Source organism: Lynx rufus, unplaced genomic scaffold (assembly GCF_022079265.1).
Source record: "Lynx rufus isolate CCGP_SWC_20201006 ecotype Redwood Valley unplaced genomic scaffold, mLynRuf1.p SCAF_2, whole genome shotgun sequence".
Lineage (NCBI taxonomy): Eukaryota > Metazoa > Chordata > Mammalia > Carnivora > Felidae > Lynx > Lynx rufus.
In genome coordinates this window covers 185,859,853-185,876,431 of record NW_025814834.1, presented here as the reverse complement: position 1 = coordinate 185,876,431, position 16,579 = coordinate 185,859,853, and the positions used below count along the sequence as shown (strand labels likewise).

General features: G+C 45.2%; 1 protein-coding gene across 1 annotated transcript; it reads left to right on the top strand.

The window, feature by feature from the left end:
* Nucleotides 1-1,984: 1,984 nt before the first annotated feature.
* On the top strand, nt 1,985-16,020 carry LURAP1 (leucine rich adaptor protein 1). Its single transcript, XM_047085806.1, has 2 exons — nt 1,985-2,232; nt 11,991-16,020. The coding sequence occupies exons 1-2, from the start codon at nt 2,035-2,037 to the stop codon at nt 12,510-12,512; spliced, it is 720 nt and encodes a 239-aa protein (XP_046941762.1). The 5' UTR covers nt 1,985-2,034; the 3' UTR covers nt 12,513-16,020.
* The last annotated feature ends 559 nt before the right edge of the window (nt 16,021-16,579 follow it).

The following is a 16,579-nucleotide window of genomic DNA, read 5'->3' as shown; positions in this document are numbered from 1 at the left end:
TCCCACTCTTAGATCTCTTTTGGGGTTCCCTTCCTTGGTGAATGACAGCAGGAACAGCTGAAGTCATCCTTGACTCCTCATCTCCAACAACCAGCCGAGTTGTCTTTACTCACCAGCATACTCTCTGCACCACGCGCAATGGCTAGCAAATGGTAGATGCTCCATAATATTTATTGAAATCACTCGTTTCCTGAGCAAATATTCATGAATGCCACTATAAACAAATAAATGTAACCAGTCACCAAGTCTTGTCAGTCTTACCTCCTTAGGAGTCCTCCATTGTGGTCTAACTGTTCTCCAATCTCACAACCTGCCCCTCCCTAGTCCAGTCCATTTCAGTTTCTTCCCTTCCAACCAGGTTCCTTGACTCCAGATTTGTACCCCTCCAATCCTTTCTCCTTGCAAAATCCGGAGCAGTTTTTCAAAAAGGTAAATCTGGTTTTTAACCTCTGATTTAAAACTCTTCTGTGGATCAAGAGATATCAAGGAAAAACACATTACTTAAGGTTACAAGGTAACCATTAGATGACCTAAAAATAGTGATAGAAATATTTAGGGTCAGTGGAAGAAGGGAAGTACAGAGTGTGAGATAAATCTATATTTATCATAATAGGAAGTCAGTAGATGATATTTAAAATTAATAAATAGTAGTACTGTATAAGCATATGTAGAGTTATGTGTATAAACACCAGAAAAAAAAAAGCTGAACATCATTGTCTTTGGGGTGTGGGTATAGAGGTGGGAAAAGATAAAGCAGGGTTTGCATTGTAAATCCTTCTGTGACCATGGGCTGAAATAATTTGTATTAAAAACCCAAATCAAGCCAAAACAACAACAAAAAAAGTTTTTCATGGCTCCTCATTGCTTATAAAATATAATCCAAGCACTATAGAACTATCTTCTACAGTTCTACAGCATCATGGCCATCGCCTGGGAGCTTGTTAGAAAAGAAGAATCTCAGACCCCATCCCAGATCTACAGAATTACAATCTGCATTTTAACAAGATGTGCAGATAGTTCATATGCACAGTCAAGCTTAAGAAGCATCAGTCTACAGGATCTGATCTGTCTGGCCCATGTGGACCTTTCATCTTCCAAAAGTAATCACTTCTCAGTGGCCAGAAGAACGTTACTTTCTTTCTTGTTTGTTTGTTTGTTTAGAGCAAGCAGGGGAGGGACAGACAGAAAGGGAGAGAGAGAATCCCAAGCAGATTCTACACTGTCATTACAGAGCCAGATACGGGGCTTGAACCAACAAAACGTGAGATCATGACCTGAGTCTAAACCAAGAGTCCCTTGCATAACCAACTGAGTCACAAGGCACAGAATGTTACTTTCTATTTCTTTAATCTAAACTCAGTGGCTGGGAGGGGTGGTGGTGGTGCCTGACTGACTCCCTCTTGATCCCCGGTTGTGAGTCTGAACTCCACCTTGGATGTAGAGATTACTTACAAACAAACAAACTTAAAAAAATAAATTCAGTGGCTACACTGAAAGTGGTGTGTGTGTGTGTGTGTGTGTGTGTGTGTGTGTGTGTGTGTAGGTAGCTAAATTCTGACCACTGTTTTAGACCCAGCCCTTCTACTCCAGGAAGTCTTTCAAAAACCTCTGCAGATCTCTTAATTTCCCAAATTCCTGAGGATGCTTATTTAGCCTTTGTTCTGCAATACTTACAGGGCGCCTGCTGTGTACCTGGCTAGATTTAGTTGGAAGAGTGGGCAGAAGGCACTGAACTCTCCTAGCGCCCCTTCAAGTACAAATCCAAGTACAAATCGCCGAGCCCCACCCATTCCAGGGCCAGACGTTCAGACGTGTGCACAGCCCTCGACCGACACACACACATACACACGCACACGCACACGCGCGCGCGGCTCTGCGCTGCTTTTCTGAGTGTTACGGCGCCCTTCGACCGCCCCCGCGCGGCGCGGGCGGGGACCCACCGGTTCCGCTCGGCGCTAGTCGCGGAGAAAGGAGGACCCCTGGGAACAAGATCCCGCCGTCCGGTCTCCCAGCACTTTTAAGCGGTAGGCCCGCATGGAGGGGACTGCGGAGTCCCAATCGCCTGACCTTCGAGACGTGGAGGGCAAGGTGGGCAGGAAGACCCCTGAAGGGCTGCTCCGCGGGCTGCGAGGCGAATGGGAGCCAGGAACCTCTGGCGCCCTGCTGCTCCCGGGGGCGCCCAACACGGGCCACGGCCTGGGGGACAAGATCATGGCGCTGAGGATGGAGCTGGTGAGTGTGGGCTCCATGGGCCAGGGGATGGAATCCCCAGCTAGGGCTGAGGGACAGACTTATGCCCCCAGAGTTGGACAGGAGAGGAGAGCATTAAAATTCCCCATCTTACTCCTCAGGGTCCCTTCCAGATCAATCCTTAAACCCTGGGGTCCATTAATTGCCCCTCCCAAGGGTAAGTGGGGTGTTGATGGGTCCTGAAGACTTGAGGTGGGAGGCATGGGCTCTAGGAAGTTTTTACTGCCAAATAATTGGGTGGGGAGAGGTGAGGATTGGGAAGCACTGAGAACCTAGCACAGCCCAAATCTCCCCCACCCCACCCCTCCACCAGGTGCCATCTATCCCCTAGCCACCATTAAAGGGCAACCAGTTTCTTCTCTTCCTGCAAACTGGGTTGCTCCTCTGAGGCCTCAGTGTTCATGACAGGATTTAGCACAGAAGAGATCTGGGTGAAAACCTCCTGGACTAGGGCCACTAAAGACATCCTCCCTTCCTGCAATGTTCTCCCACCCCCATTTAAAATATTTGTAAGTTCCTAGAACCTGAGCAGTCAGAATAGCAGCACCATCAGCATTGGCTCCATCATCTCCGAGCCCCCCAAGGATATTTATATTTTATCTGTAACTTCTTGGGGAGAAGAGAAGGAAACAGGCACCCTCCCCCTCCCCTGTTGCTGCTGGTCTAGATTCAGAGCCAGAAGGGCACCTGGGGCTGCCTAGGCTCCCCAAGGCCCTAGTTCCGGTGAAGGGGGTGATTCACACCTGCCACCACTTTGCAGCCAGTTCTGGGGAACCGAAGAATTCTCTCTGGCTTAGAACCAGGAGGCCATGGTGAGTGTGTCAGTTAATAGGTTTTCCTGGAGCCCCACTGTCTGCCCAGTTCTGTGCCAGGCTGGGCTGTGAGAGAGCAGAGAAGGAGGGCATGGGAGCTCCTAGACAGCCTGCAAGTCTGAGAGGAGAGCCTTGTGGGCAGAGTAATCAGGGAAGGCTCGTGGGGGAAGGATTCGAATGCCATGTGTGCACTTGGCCCTGAAGGTTGGAGGTGAGTGCCAGATTCTTCAGGGCAGGGCTGTGACTGCCCACCTGAGGGAGGGGCTCGAATTTGCCTCATTGTACAAAGTGGTGCCAGGTATCATGTTGAGCACTTTACAAAATATTCGCTTAATACTCACAGCAACCCTATTTGGCAAGTGATCTTTTATAGATAAAGAAACTGAGGCACAGAGAGGTTAAATAACTACTCAAGGTCATATAAAAAGTAAAATGCAGAGCCAGGCTTTGAATCCAGATGATCTGCCTGCACTTTACATTTTTACTGTTGAGATCTGCTTTGTGCCAGACACTTTAAAGACATTTTACGTCATTGAAGTGAGAAGAGCAGTCATCATTCCTCCATAGGATGAAGCATGCTTGCAGGTGTCCAGGGGCTTGCCTGGGCTCACTCAGGAGCTCCGTGGTGGAGCCATGCCTCCTCTCTGGCTCAGAACTCTTCTGCCTTTGATGGAGATTTTCTGGTTGTAAACTTTAAGGGGGTGCATTTAACTTCTGATCAGGTCTCTGCATTCTGTTTTTTAAATTTTTTAATGTTTATTTTGGAGAGAGAGAGAGAGAGAGAGAGAGAGAGAGAGAGAGACAGGGTGTGAGTGGGGGAGGGGCAGAGAGAGAGGGAGACGCAGAATCTGAAGCAGGCTCCAGCCCCAGCTGTTGGGCACAGAGCCAGACCCTGGTAATGACCTGAGCCTAAATTGGAGCTTAACTGACTGAGCCACCCAGGAGCCCCAGGTCTCTGCATTCTTGACCCAGCCTGGTCTAGGACCCTAGGCTGCCCATTAAAGGCACAAAGGAGGGCGCTTGCTTGGGGGCCCAAACAGTGAAAGGTCACTACCTACCCCATTCCTTTCTCTCTCCTTGGTCAAGGTGTCATTGATATATTTGCGTACTCTGCCCTGCCCACTGGGTTGCACCTAGGGAGGACGGGACAGGGCAGGGGGTTTCCCTTGGAGCAACTGGGGGCACTACTGGTCCAAGCCCTCTAAGCACTGTCCTTCAACTGTCCCTCTCCCAGCAATCCTGCAGGGAGGGGACAGGCCTGCTCTTGAGGCCAAGGTTATTCCTGCTTCTAGGCTCCTTTCCTCTTGGTTCCCTCCCCCTCTCACACTTTGAGTGAACCAGCCAGAGTCTGGGGTATGTGGGAAAGGAAAACAATAGCAACCTTCCCTACTTAATCCACCCAAAGAACTGTTGCTGTGACAACCTGCCCCCACAGAGCCCCCACAGAGGAGCTTGAGAAAAAGCTTCAGGCAAAAAGGGGGAGAAGACCTGGGTTCAAGTCCTGGCTCAGCTCCTGAATCATTTTGAGATCTTGAGCAGGGCCCTGACTTTCTTTTGGCCTCAGTTTTTCTGCCTCTTGGAAGATGAGAGGACAGGAGCTTGTGGGACCAGATAGTCCTAGTAAGAATAGTCTGAGAATCTCAATCTGTGGCCAGGGAGCTGGGCCTGGAATCTCCAGGCTTTACCCCAGGGCCTGATTTGTATTGAGTGATGAGGGAGCCATACTTGTGACCCCAGGGCTGGGCCGAGAGTCTAATATGTATGTGTTAAGTGGGGGAGTGGGGAACCTGAATCCCCCTGGGAAGAGAATTGGATTGTGGTGGCCTTTAAGGCTGCATCTCTCTGAGCTATTTATACCTTTCTGTTTCCAAAGAGATGGTGTGGAATGAGTGTTTCTTTTTCTGGCAAGAAAAGCCTTGCTTTTTTCTATTCTGGGGAGTGATGCTGTCACAGTCAGGGAATCCCACTGTCACAGAACTCATTTTTCATCAGCATGGTAAAACCCAACCCCCTGAATCCTGGAGACCTCCAGAGGGGCCAAGGATGGTAAAGGCAATAGAATCACAAAGTCTAATATGACCTAGGCTAAGCACCATAAATGAACTGTGCAGGACCTACTCTCGGGGAGCTCACAGTCTGAATTCACAGGAAGGAGGGAGAGAGACTAATAACTCTGGTACAGGACCATAAGTGTTATTGGAACACAGCATGGGCTTCCTGGAAGAGTTTTCATTAAGGAGTGACATGGTCAGATTTGTACTCTGGAAAGGCTGCTTTTTTTTTTTTTATGATTTAATTTTTAAGTAATGTCTACATCTATCATGGGGTTTGAACCCTCAACCCTGAGATCAAGAGTCATACACTCTACTGACTGAGCCAGCCAGGCACCCCTGGAAAGGCCACTTTGAATTGGAGGGGTTACATGCTGTTTACTCTGTTTGGAATGTCTCTCTCCACCGCTTAGTCTGGCTAAGTCCTACTTAACCTTTATGACTCGGCTGATGTGCCTTATTCTAGGAAGCATTTTCTTACCTCCCTTTGTTGGGTTAGGGCCCTCTAGGTACCTGTGGCCCTCTATATAGCAGTTGTTTCCCCTAGCATTTACTACATTGAATTTTTAGTGCTTGTGTCATTGTCTTATCTTACCCATAGATTGTGAACTCCCTGAAGCTAAGAAATGGTGTCTTTTCTTCCTTTAACACAATGCAATGCCTATAAGAAACACCCAGTAAATATTGTTTCATAACTGAATGGATTAATTACATCGGGAGGAAGAGCAGGAAAGACTTCCTAGAGGAAGTGGCATTTGAGGCTGGGGCTTGAAAAATGAATAAAGTCAGTGGGAATTCCAATTCAAGATGGCAGATTGAACACATGCATTTACCTTCATTTCCTTCTGAAACTTCACTAAAAAGCCAAAAGAAGGATTATTTTAAAGGCCATGAAACCATTATGACAACAAAAATAGGAGAGAAGATGATAGGAATAAAATTTTGGAAGCTAAAGAGCAGAAGGAAGACTTGTAACTTAGTAGACCTGAAAAAAAAGCTGAATTTCAAGCTAGCAGCAAGGAAAGCTGAAAAGCAACATATTTTGCGCTGCAGAAACCCTCAAAGGTCACAGGAGTTGGAAGCACTGGGTATTTCTAGAACTGGGGGGCACAAGTGAAGCTGAAAACAGAAGGGTTTGTGAATGTCTGTTTAAGAATCATATTCTAAGATGGGGCGCCTGGGCGGCTCAGTCGGTTGAGCGGCCGACTTCGGCTCAGGTCATGATCTCACAGCTCGTTGAGTTTGAGTCCTGCGTCGGGCTCTGTGCTGACGGCCTGGAGCCTTCTTCAGATTCTGTGTCTCCCTCTCTCTCTGCCCCAACCCACTCACATTCTGTCTCCGTCTCTCTCAAAAATAAATAAACATTAAAAAAAATTTTTAATAAAAATTAAAAAAAAGAATCATATTCTAAGATCTCCTCCCTAACTGGGCAACCAGGTGCCAGCCACTTCTTTATCCTAACAGAAGATTGGAGATGTAAGTTTTGGAAGAGAATAGTACAGAAGGAAGGGAAGAAGGGGAAGGAAGGAGAGAAGAAAGGAAGAAAGGAGGAATTATAGCAGGAGAAGCATTTTTAGTATGAGAAGTTTTATTTAATACATCTAGTTTGGTTTTGGACTAGGGCTGTTGGTTTCACTGTTAACTTATTTGTCCCCAGTATGAAACAATTGAAGATAATCTTCTTTATCATATGTCATTAATAATCTGTATAGTCTGTGGCATTTCAGTTGTTCATGTTTATATCTCTTTATTTTAAAAAATTTTTTTTAATGTTTATTTATTTTTGAGAGACAGAGAGAGACAGAGCATGTCTGCCCCTCCTCTGCAGGGGAGGGGCAGAGAGAGAGGGAGACACAGAAGCTGAAGCACGCTCCAGGCTCTGAGCTGTCAGCACAGAGCCCGATGTGAGGTTCGAACTCACAGACTGCAAGATCATGACCTGAGCAGAAGTTGGATGCTTAACCAATTGAGCCACCCAGTTGCCCCTGTTCATATCTCTTTATTGAAACTGCAAGTTTCTGTTAAGTAGGGACAGTTTCTCCATTATCTTTGTAATCATTAGACAACTCAGGAACCAAATAACCATCTGTTTCATGGAATTAGAGTTGTGATATTATTCCAAAGTCACAAATAATTTCAGGTACAGAATTTTGTTCTGTGCTTATGCCATGGTAATTAGGTTTACCATAGTAATATGTAAAGTTAAATAGCTACCATTTATGAACTAATACTTGTCAGGCAGTAGCTTGTGCATGTTAATGCATTCCTTCCATTTATTTTTATTTTTTAAATGTTTATTTATTTATAATGAAGGAGAGAGAGCAAGAGGGGGAGGGGCAGAGAGAGAGGAAGAGAAAAATCCCAATCAGGCTCTATGCTCAGCACAGAGCCCAACACAGGGCCATCTCATGAACCATGAGATCATGACCTGGGCTGAAATCAAGAGTCAGACGCTTAACTAACTGAGCCACCTAGGGACACCCTTCCGTTTTTTAAAATGAACTTTTTAATTAGGTAGTGTCCTCGGTGCACCTGGCTGGCTCAGTTGGTAGGGCATGTGACTCTTAATCTCAGGGTTGTGAGTTCAAGCCCCATGTTGGGTGTGGAGACTTTTTAATTAAAAATAAATAAATAAGTTAATTAATTAACTAAATAAAAATTTAAAAAAATAGTATCCTCATTTTACAATGAAGAAATGAAGGTTTAAAGGGGAATAAAAATTCCAAAATCATATGGTTCATTAATGGCATAACTGGAGTTTGAATCCAGATCTGTTTAATTCCAGTGCCTATATTTTTCTCAGTGTACAAATACTTGGTTATATTCTGGTTTATCATTCTAGATGTAAAACAATCATTTACTGAATAATTCAATAAACATTTATAAATTGATATTAAAAAAAAAAACACCTAGAACCAAAAGTCTCCAGATTGAGAGACAACAAAGTTGAAGGCAAGAGGGATTAAGTAAAAATGTATTAAATGTTATGATATACCCTTCTAGCATTTCCCCCTATTTGGCAGCTTTCCTTATATTCTCAAGATGGGTATAATATGGTGAATATGGTGAACCTGAGAGAAAGTAACCATAAGAGATACTGACTCAGGGCTAACCCAAATAGCCCAGCCAGATAATTGCCAGTTTGCAACCAACTTTTTAGAGACCACTCTGAAGTATGAGCAGCTACTAAACACTGTAAGACACCTGATGAGACCCTGTAACTGTGCAGATGTAGATAAACAGAAAAAAACAACTTGAATGAAATGGAGATAATATTGGAAGATGAGAACTTATAAAAAAATCATTAACTATATCCCTAAAAAGATAAGATAATATTGCAGCCATATCAGGAAGCTATAAACAGGAAAACATTCAGAGAACTAGAACAACTCTTAGAAATAAAAACATGATAGGAAAATATGAAAAACTCAGTAGAAGGGTTGATAATGTTGAAATATTTCAGAAACTAGAACAAATATAGAAAAAGATGGAAGAAGATAAAAAAAAAAAAAAAGAGGATCCGTCCAGGACACCCTCTATTCAAATAATAGGATTTCCAGAAAGATCATAGAAATAGTGGAAGAGAAATCAAGAAAGAAATAAAGAAAATCTCTCAGAACTGAAGGATATGAGCCTCCAGATTAAAAGGACCCATCAAGTGGCCAATTCAATGTATGAAATTAGACCCACGCCATGGCAAATTATTGGGATAATTTAGAACACTGGGAACAGGGTGCCTGGGTGGCTCAGTTGGTTAAGCGTACAACTCTTGATTTCAGCTCAGGTCATGATCTCACAGTTCATGGGATCAAGCCCCACTTTGCTAGCACAGAGCCTACTTGGGATTCTCTCTCTCCCTATCTCTCTGCCCCTCCCTTGCTCATACTCTCTTTCTTTCAAAATCAATAAATAAAAACAACAAATAAAAATTAAAAAAAGTATATTGGGAACAAAGAGAAGATCCTAAAAACTTCCAGATAGAAAAGGAAGACGGATACATAAAATCAGGAATCATAATGGCATCATACTTTTAAGTTTAACACTGGAAACTAAAAGACAATGGAACAATGCCTTAAATCCTGAGGAAAATTTATTTTCAACCTGGAATTCTATACCCATCAACTGTCTATGAGGGGAAGGGAGGATAACAGCATTTTAAACATGTGAAGCTTCAACAAATGAACCTCCTATGTAGACTGTTGCAGGAAGCTACTGAAGGAAAAGCACCACAAACACAATAAAGGAGTGAATCAAGAAAGAAGAAGACATAGGATCAGGAAACAAGGGATCCAACTCAGGAAAGAGGCAAAGGGAGTCCATAGGATGAGAGTGAAGGGGGATCCCTGGAGGATAGTTGTGCAGCAGGTACAGATTGGGGCAGATCAGATGGCTCCTGGGGCGCCTGGGCAGCTCAGGTCATGATCTCATGGTGCATGAATTCCATCCCCACTTGGGATTCTCTGTCTCCCTCTCTCTCTGCCCCTACCCTACTTGCTTGTGCTCTCTCTTTCTCAAAAATAAATAGATAAGGGCTTCCTAGTGGCTCAGTACGTTAAACATCCAACTTCAGCCGGGTCATCATCTCACAGTTCATGGGTTTGAGCTTCAGATTCTGTCTCTCCCTCTCTCTCTGCCCCTCCTCCACTCACACGCTGTCTCTCTCTTTCAAAAATAAATAAACATTAAAAGTTTTTTTTAAATAATAAATATTAGAAATTTTATATATAAAAAAGAAGGCTCCTGAAGAGCTGTCTCTAAGAACATGGAATAGATGGAAGATGTGATATGTTTAAAAGCCTTGAGAGGAAAATTCAGACAATTGGGAGAGGGTTTGAGGCTGACTTACTGATGATTATATAGCAAACTAAGCAAAAGAGTAGTAGTAGTGTATGTAGTAGTAATAATATGATAACGTAATAATTACGTAAGATGATACATATCATTTATTATTATTCTAAGGCATAATTACAATATTATTATTCTTTTTTTTTAATTTTTTTTCAACGTTTTTATTTATTTTTGGGACAGAGAGAGACAGAGCATGAATGGGGGAGGGGCAGAGAGAGAGGGAGACACAGAATCGGAAACAGGCTCCAGGCTCTGAGCCATCAGCCCAGAGCCTGATGCGGGGCTCGAACTCACGCACCGCAAGATCGTGACCTGGCTGAAGTCGGACGCTTAACCGACTGCGCCACCCAGGCGCCCCACAATATTATTATTCTAAGGAAAACATGAAGTAAGAAATGAAAAGTAGCCATAGTAAACTGTACAACTTAGCCGCGAATAGCATTTCCAAATCCTAATAAGGTAAATACTGAATAATTCATTTTATCGCGTATGTTGGAATACAGAGAGAAAGTTGTCTGTATGGCAGAGGATCGAGGAGTAGGATGAAAAAGTTAAATCCTTAACCTTCTATCGTATGGGAGGGCAATAGAAAACACCTAAAACTTACAAGTCAGTAAGTGGAATGTTATTTGGAGATTAGAATCTAAGTACCAAAATAAGCAGATAAAAAATGAATAATGGTTGTTTCTGGGAAGAAAGATTTAGGATTAGGATGGGGGACTGTTACTTTCATGATAAATCTCACAGAACTCTTTGCGTCTTTAATCTATGTGCATCCATTACTTTGCCTAAAAGGAAAGTTAAATAAATATGAAATCAGGAAGTCATGTGTGACAGGACTGGGGGGCTTTCAGGGAAGTATGCTAAAAATGAAGCTGGAGAGACAGGCACGGGATGTATTATGACAGCTTTTGAATGCCTGCTGCTAAAATATTTAGATTTTATTCTCTAAGAGTTGTGCAAAGCCCAGAAAGTTTCTTGAGCAGGGGAGGGACAGATTCAGATTGGTATTTGCGGAAGATAACTTAGGGGATCTGAGGTGGGAGGGACCTAAAGATTACCTGGTAAGTCAGATTCACTCCCAGTACAGACACCCTAGACTAGTGTGTGGTGAAGAGAAGCCCTGCATCTGTAGCCAACAGGATTCTGACCCTTTGAACAACTGCTACCCACACCCTGAAGGGACTGTGGGGCCAGGTGAGCTCCCTCTTTATTCCCCAGCTCCTGCCTCCTTTTGGCTCAGTCTACTTCCTAATTAACACCAGACTCCCTATCAGGTTATTCTTTGATTCTGGACTGGTTCAATAGTTAATGCCCTATTCTATGAAGTTCAAATCTCAGTGGGATCGGATTTCGATACTAAACATTTACTGAGACCTAACTCTGTCACGCACCGTGTTGAATACTTAAATTTTTTTTTAACGTTTATTTTTGAAAGAGAAAGAGAGAGACAGAGTGTGAATGGGGGAGGGACAGAGAGAGAGGGAGACACAGAATCTGAAGCAGGCTCCAGGCTCTGAGCTGTCAGCACAGAGCCTGATGCGGGGATTGAACTCATGAACTGTGTGATCATGAAGTCGGATGCTTAACCGACTGAGCTACCCAGGTGCCCCCAGAACTGAGATTTTAAACTGCAATCTGCGGCGCCTGGGTGGCTCAGTCTGTTGAGCGTCCGACTTCGGCTCAGGTCATGATCCCACGGTTCATGAGTTCGAGCCCCGCATCGGGCTCTGTGCTGACAGCTCGGAGCCTGGAGCCTGCTTCTGATTCTGTGTCTCCCTCTCTCTCTCTGCCCCTCCCCCGCTCACGCTCTGTCTCTCAATAATAAATAAACGTTAAAAAAAATTTTAAAAACAACAACTGCAATCTGTCTGCTTCTAAAGCCCACACTCTAAATCAACCATACTTCCATTCCCATGCTTCTTAAAATTGAGGCATGGTTGGTTGGACCACAAAGTGGGGTCTCTAGAAACATTTGGGAAACCCATGGCTCTGAAGCTCAGACTGATTCCTTCTCCTACTCCCCCAGGCTTACCTGCGAGCCATCGATGTGAAGATCCTGCAGCAGCTGGTGACTTTGAATGAGGGCATCGAGGCTGTGCGCTGGCTGTTGGAGGAGCGGGGGACATTGACCAGCCACTGCAGCAGCCTCACCAGCAGCCAATATAGTCTGACAGGCGGGAGTCCAGGCCGCTCAAGGCGAGGCAGCTGGGACAGCCTGCCAGACACCAGCTCCACTGACCGGCTGGACAGTGTCTCCATCGGCAGTTTCCTAGACACGGTGGCCCCCAGCGAGATGGATGAACAGGGCCCCCCTGGGGCTCCCCGTCCTGAGATGGACTGGGCAAAGGTTATACCCAGTGGGGACAGGGCCAGGACTGAGGTGGACCTGACAGCCACCAGGCTAGGGAACTTGAGGGCTGTATGGAAGCCCCCAGGGGAGGGGCTCCAAGGTGGACCTCCTGAACCACTAGAGGATGAAAGTGTTAAGCTTGGCTTTGAGGCCCACTGGTATTGGGGGCAGTGCCAGGATGATGTGACCTTCTTGTAATAACTTTCCCGTCCTTTCATATTTCTATAACTCTTTCATCACTAGGTCCTGGTCTCCCTAGAAATTTATTCTCCCTTATTCTGGGTCTAGGAGGAGGCTGCATTGAAATCCAGTTACCGTGGAAACCTGGCCTTACCATCCTTCTGGCCCCTAAGGAGGCTCTGCTTTTATCCTTCAATTATTGGGACCCTAGAGCTATTTACATAGATACAATGACTCTAGAGGCTTGACCTGTAGCTTCTGGTGTGATAGTATCTCTTCCCCTTCCCCCTGCAACTACATAAGGATTTGAGGGATTTAGGACCCATAGGAGATCACTGATGAAGAGATGGGGGTGTAATTACCTCACCCAACATCTAGGAGTCTTGGCCCTCCTCTTGGCCAGGATGGAGAATTGTGGAGGGACATGGACATTCAGGGCCAACCTTCCATGGATTGGCCCTCCTAGAAGCCTCTGGGGTTGGTAGAACCATCCCTTCCTGTCTGGTGAGTGATGTCATTTCCTGCCAGGATGGAATAGACTTTCCTCTGTACCAGTCTCTTAGTGGTGATAGGGCAGTATAGGGTTGTCTGAGCCCCTGCTGCTAAGTGAGACCACACCATTTATTCTCCATACCGTTACTTCTTGCTAGGGGGATCATATCACCCCTCCTGGTAGGAAAGCTTCTCACTGTCAGATGTTTGTGTTCCTTTTCAGAAAGGTTCTTACTTTTTAAATTGGGTGTTCTCATTTTGTTCTAGGGGGTCTCACTTCCTCTGTGACCGCATCCCTATCTGATGCCAGTATTCCTACATCTGTGCTTTTAGGGAGGGAAATTCAGGGGCCTCTACCCACGGCTCTCAAAAGTTTGTTTGGCCTGCCCTGCCAGTCCCCTGTCTTACCCCTTCCCTGGGTTGCCCCCATTTTTGTATTCTGGCTCCAAATCTGTCTGCCAGGAGGTTTAGCCTTTGTGTCTCCACACCTTCTCAGTTTCCACTTCCACTTCTTCAGGGCCTCTGGCCTTTTATATGCAGATGAGTCCCCCATCTACCCCCCTCTCTCCCCATTGCTGATGGGAATCAGAGGGAGAAGAAGCTTGAAGAGCTCTGGGGGTGTATATAATTTCCAAAGAGGGGAGGTGTCTTCTCTGATCCTGTGATTTCCCTTCCCCCATCCTGCCCCAGACCTTCTACCATTTGGTCACAAGGATGCCTGCCAGAGGCTGAGACACAAGAAATCTCCTTGTCTGGGTTACAATGGGAGTGTGGGGGTGTGGCAGGGAAAGACAGAGGCTCTTTGGTCCTAAGCCCCACATCCTATGAGGGGCAGAGATAGAGGGGAAGGCTGCTTTCCTTCCTCCCTTAGAGCAAGCCCTAGACCCCTGGGACCTGAGGTGGGAGCAGGGAACTGGCTCTGAGCCTAGGTCCTAAGGTCCTAGTGAATTACAGCAAAGAAGGAATTCAAGGAGGCTGCCAACCTGGGGCCCAAGGAGAGGACAAGTGGGGGTAGTGGGGGGGGTGCAGTTGTGAAAGAAGGGCTGTGGCTGATGTCAGAGAATGAATTCTTGGAGATTAACCCTTTGAACCCCAACTAACTGCCTATATGTTGGTCTTTGTTTTTCCTGGGGCCTGAAACTAATCATTGGAAGGCAAAAAAGAGAGAAAAGGATGTCAGGTGATTCTTGCCTATTTGCTGTGCCTTCCACCATGGAGGAGGAGCTTCCCCAAGTGCTATAATAACTCCTGCAATTTCTCTACCTTTTGTTCTATGCTGGAGAAGGGAAAGAAGACAAGTTAATCTGCACTTTCCCTAAATTTCTCAAGTTTTGTTCTGCAACTCCCACCCCAGTCCTTTTGGGGCAATGTGTTCATTCCATAGCTCCCCCCTAAGGACCCGCTGTTCTCCCATCCCCTCAAAGTGATCAAAATCTCTAAAGCATATTCTTAGCCTTTCCTCCTTTGCTACTTACCAGCCCTCTCCTTAACACCTCTTCTGGTCTTGGGGCTCCTGACTTCCCCTTAGGGTGGCAGTTCAAATGCCCTTCTCCAGTTCCTACTCTGTTGCCATTTTGTAGCATGCCTCGGGTAAACTCCTTTTCACTTAGAAGCTTTGTGTTCTTTTTTGAAGCTTACTTGTTTGGTTAGGCTACAAACTTCTGAGCTGAAGAGGGTGTGCGCCCTCTTGTGGCCATTGTGTGCCATAGCCGGGGTAGCTGCCTAGAATCTCAAAGCTCAAGTATAGCCTTACAGAACACTGGACCTTCAGTGCACAGACAAGCTAGAGAGACAGGCCTAGAGAGGGCAGAGATTTGCCCAGTGTCACCCATTGTGGATCCAAGGCAAGACTCTAGAGAACCCAGATTTCTTGTCTGTCTGCCCACAGTGCCGTCACTTGGCTAGACTGTTCCCCCATTCCACCCAGTTAACACCACCCAAAGGACAGAAAGCAATTTTTCCTTGTGTTAATATTTAGGTTCTTAATCCTATTCTAGAGAGGCAGCTCAGGGTTTAGAGAAAGTGCTATAGGCTCTGAGGAAAGAGAACCTTGGACCTCGACTAGGTAAAAGCTGCATGAATCTGGACTGCAGATATAAGAAAAATCATCCTGGACAAACCTTTTCCTAGGGAGGGCCAGTAGGCCTAGACATTATGGAGGGAGAGCTCAGCATTTCAGACCTGGAGGTTAGAAGTAAGGTGGGGGTGGGGAGCTTTGAAATTAGGAAATCCGGATGGATCCTGTGGAGTTGGGGAGCTCCGCAGGTCTAGGGAGTACAGCACAGTTGGATAGGTACAACTGGGTAAAGGCAGAGATGAGACTGCTCCTGGAAGCTGAAAAAACAATGTCCGGGAGGGTAAAGGGTGGTGCTGACAGGATGAGCCCATCGAGGAGTTATGAGACCTTGGGAGTGGGCAAGTGTAAGAGCCTGCATTTAGGATGGAGCAGTAAGGTTGAGTATTGGACTGATTGGAAGCTCGGTGGCAGCTTAGATGAGAAATGCTTGGAGCTTGTAGCAGACAGGCTCACTGTGTGTATGGGTTCCAGGCACTACTTGGTGTTCAGTGACACCTGTTGAATGAATGGAAGAACGAATGTGTGTAAACCCACAAGGAGATATGACTTGTTTTTTAAAAAGTAGCTAATTAGGTCATAGTAGGTAATATAAATATTATTCTATTTAATTCTTAGCAACCCTCTAAATAATGCATTATTAATCATGTATTGTTGCTTAGATATATGTTCATGGTGAGATAGGTAATAAATCAACTATAATAGGAACCTGGGTCAGTCTGGCTGCAGGGGCTTCCCAGAAGTCTTTGATTCCCCACTCCCCAATGTCACAGACCTTACTCCCCTGGGAGAACAGGTTATGCTACCTAGCAGCAGGGCTAGTATGCTAGTTTCCTCCTGCTGCTATCATGAATTACCACAAACTTATTGGCTTAAAACGACACAAATTTATGGGAATGCAAGCTGGTGCAGCCACTCTGGAAAACAGTATGGAGGTTCCTCAAAAAACTAAAAATAGAACTACCCTACAATCCAGCAATTGCACTACTAGGCATTTATCCACGGGATACAGGTGTGCTGTTTCGAAGGGACACATGCACGCCCATGTTTATAGCAGCACTATCAACAATAGCCAAAGTATGGAAAGAGCCCAAATGTCCATCGATGGATGAATGGATAAAGAAAATGTGGTATATATACACAACGGAGTATTACTCGGCAATCAAAGAGAATGAAATCTTGCCATTTGCAACCATGTGGATGGAACTGGAGGGTATTATGCTAAGTGAAATTAGTCAGAGTAAGACAAATATCATATGACTTCACTCATATGAGGACTTTAAGAGACAAAACAGATGAACACAAGGGAAGGGAAACAAAAATAATATAAAAACAGGGAGGGGGACAAAACAGAAGAGACTCATAAATATGGAGAACAAACAGAGTTACTGGAGGGGTTGTGGGAGGGGGATGGGCTAAATGGGTAAGGGGCATTAAGGAATCTACTCCTGAAATCATTGTTGCACTATATGCTAACTTGGATGTAAATTTTAAAAAATAAAAAATAAAATTTAAAAAT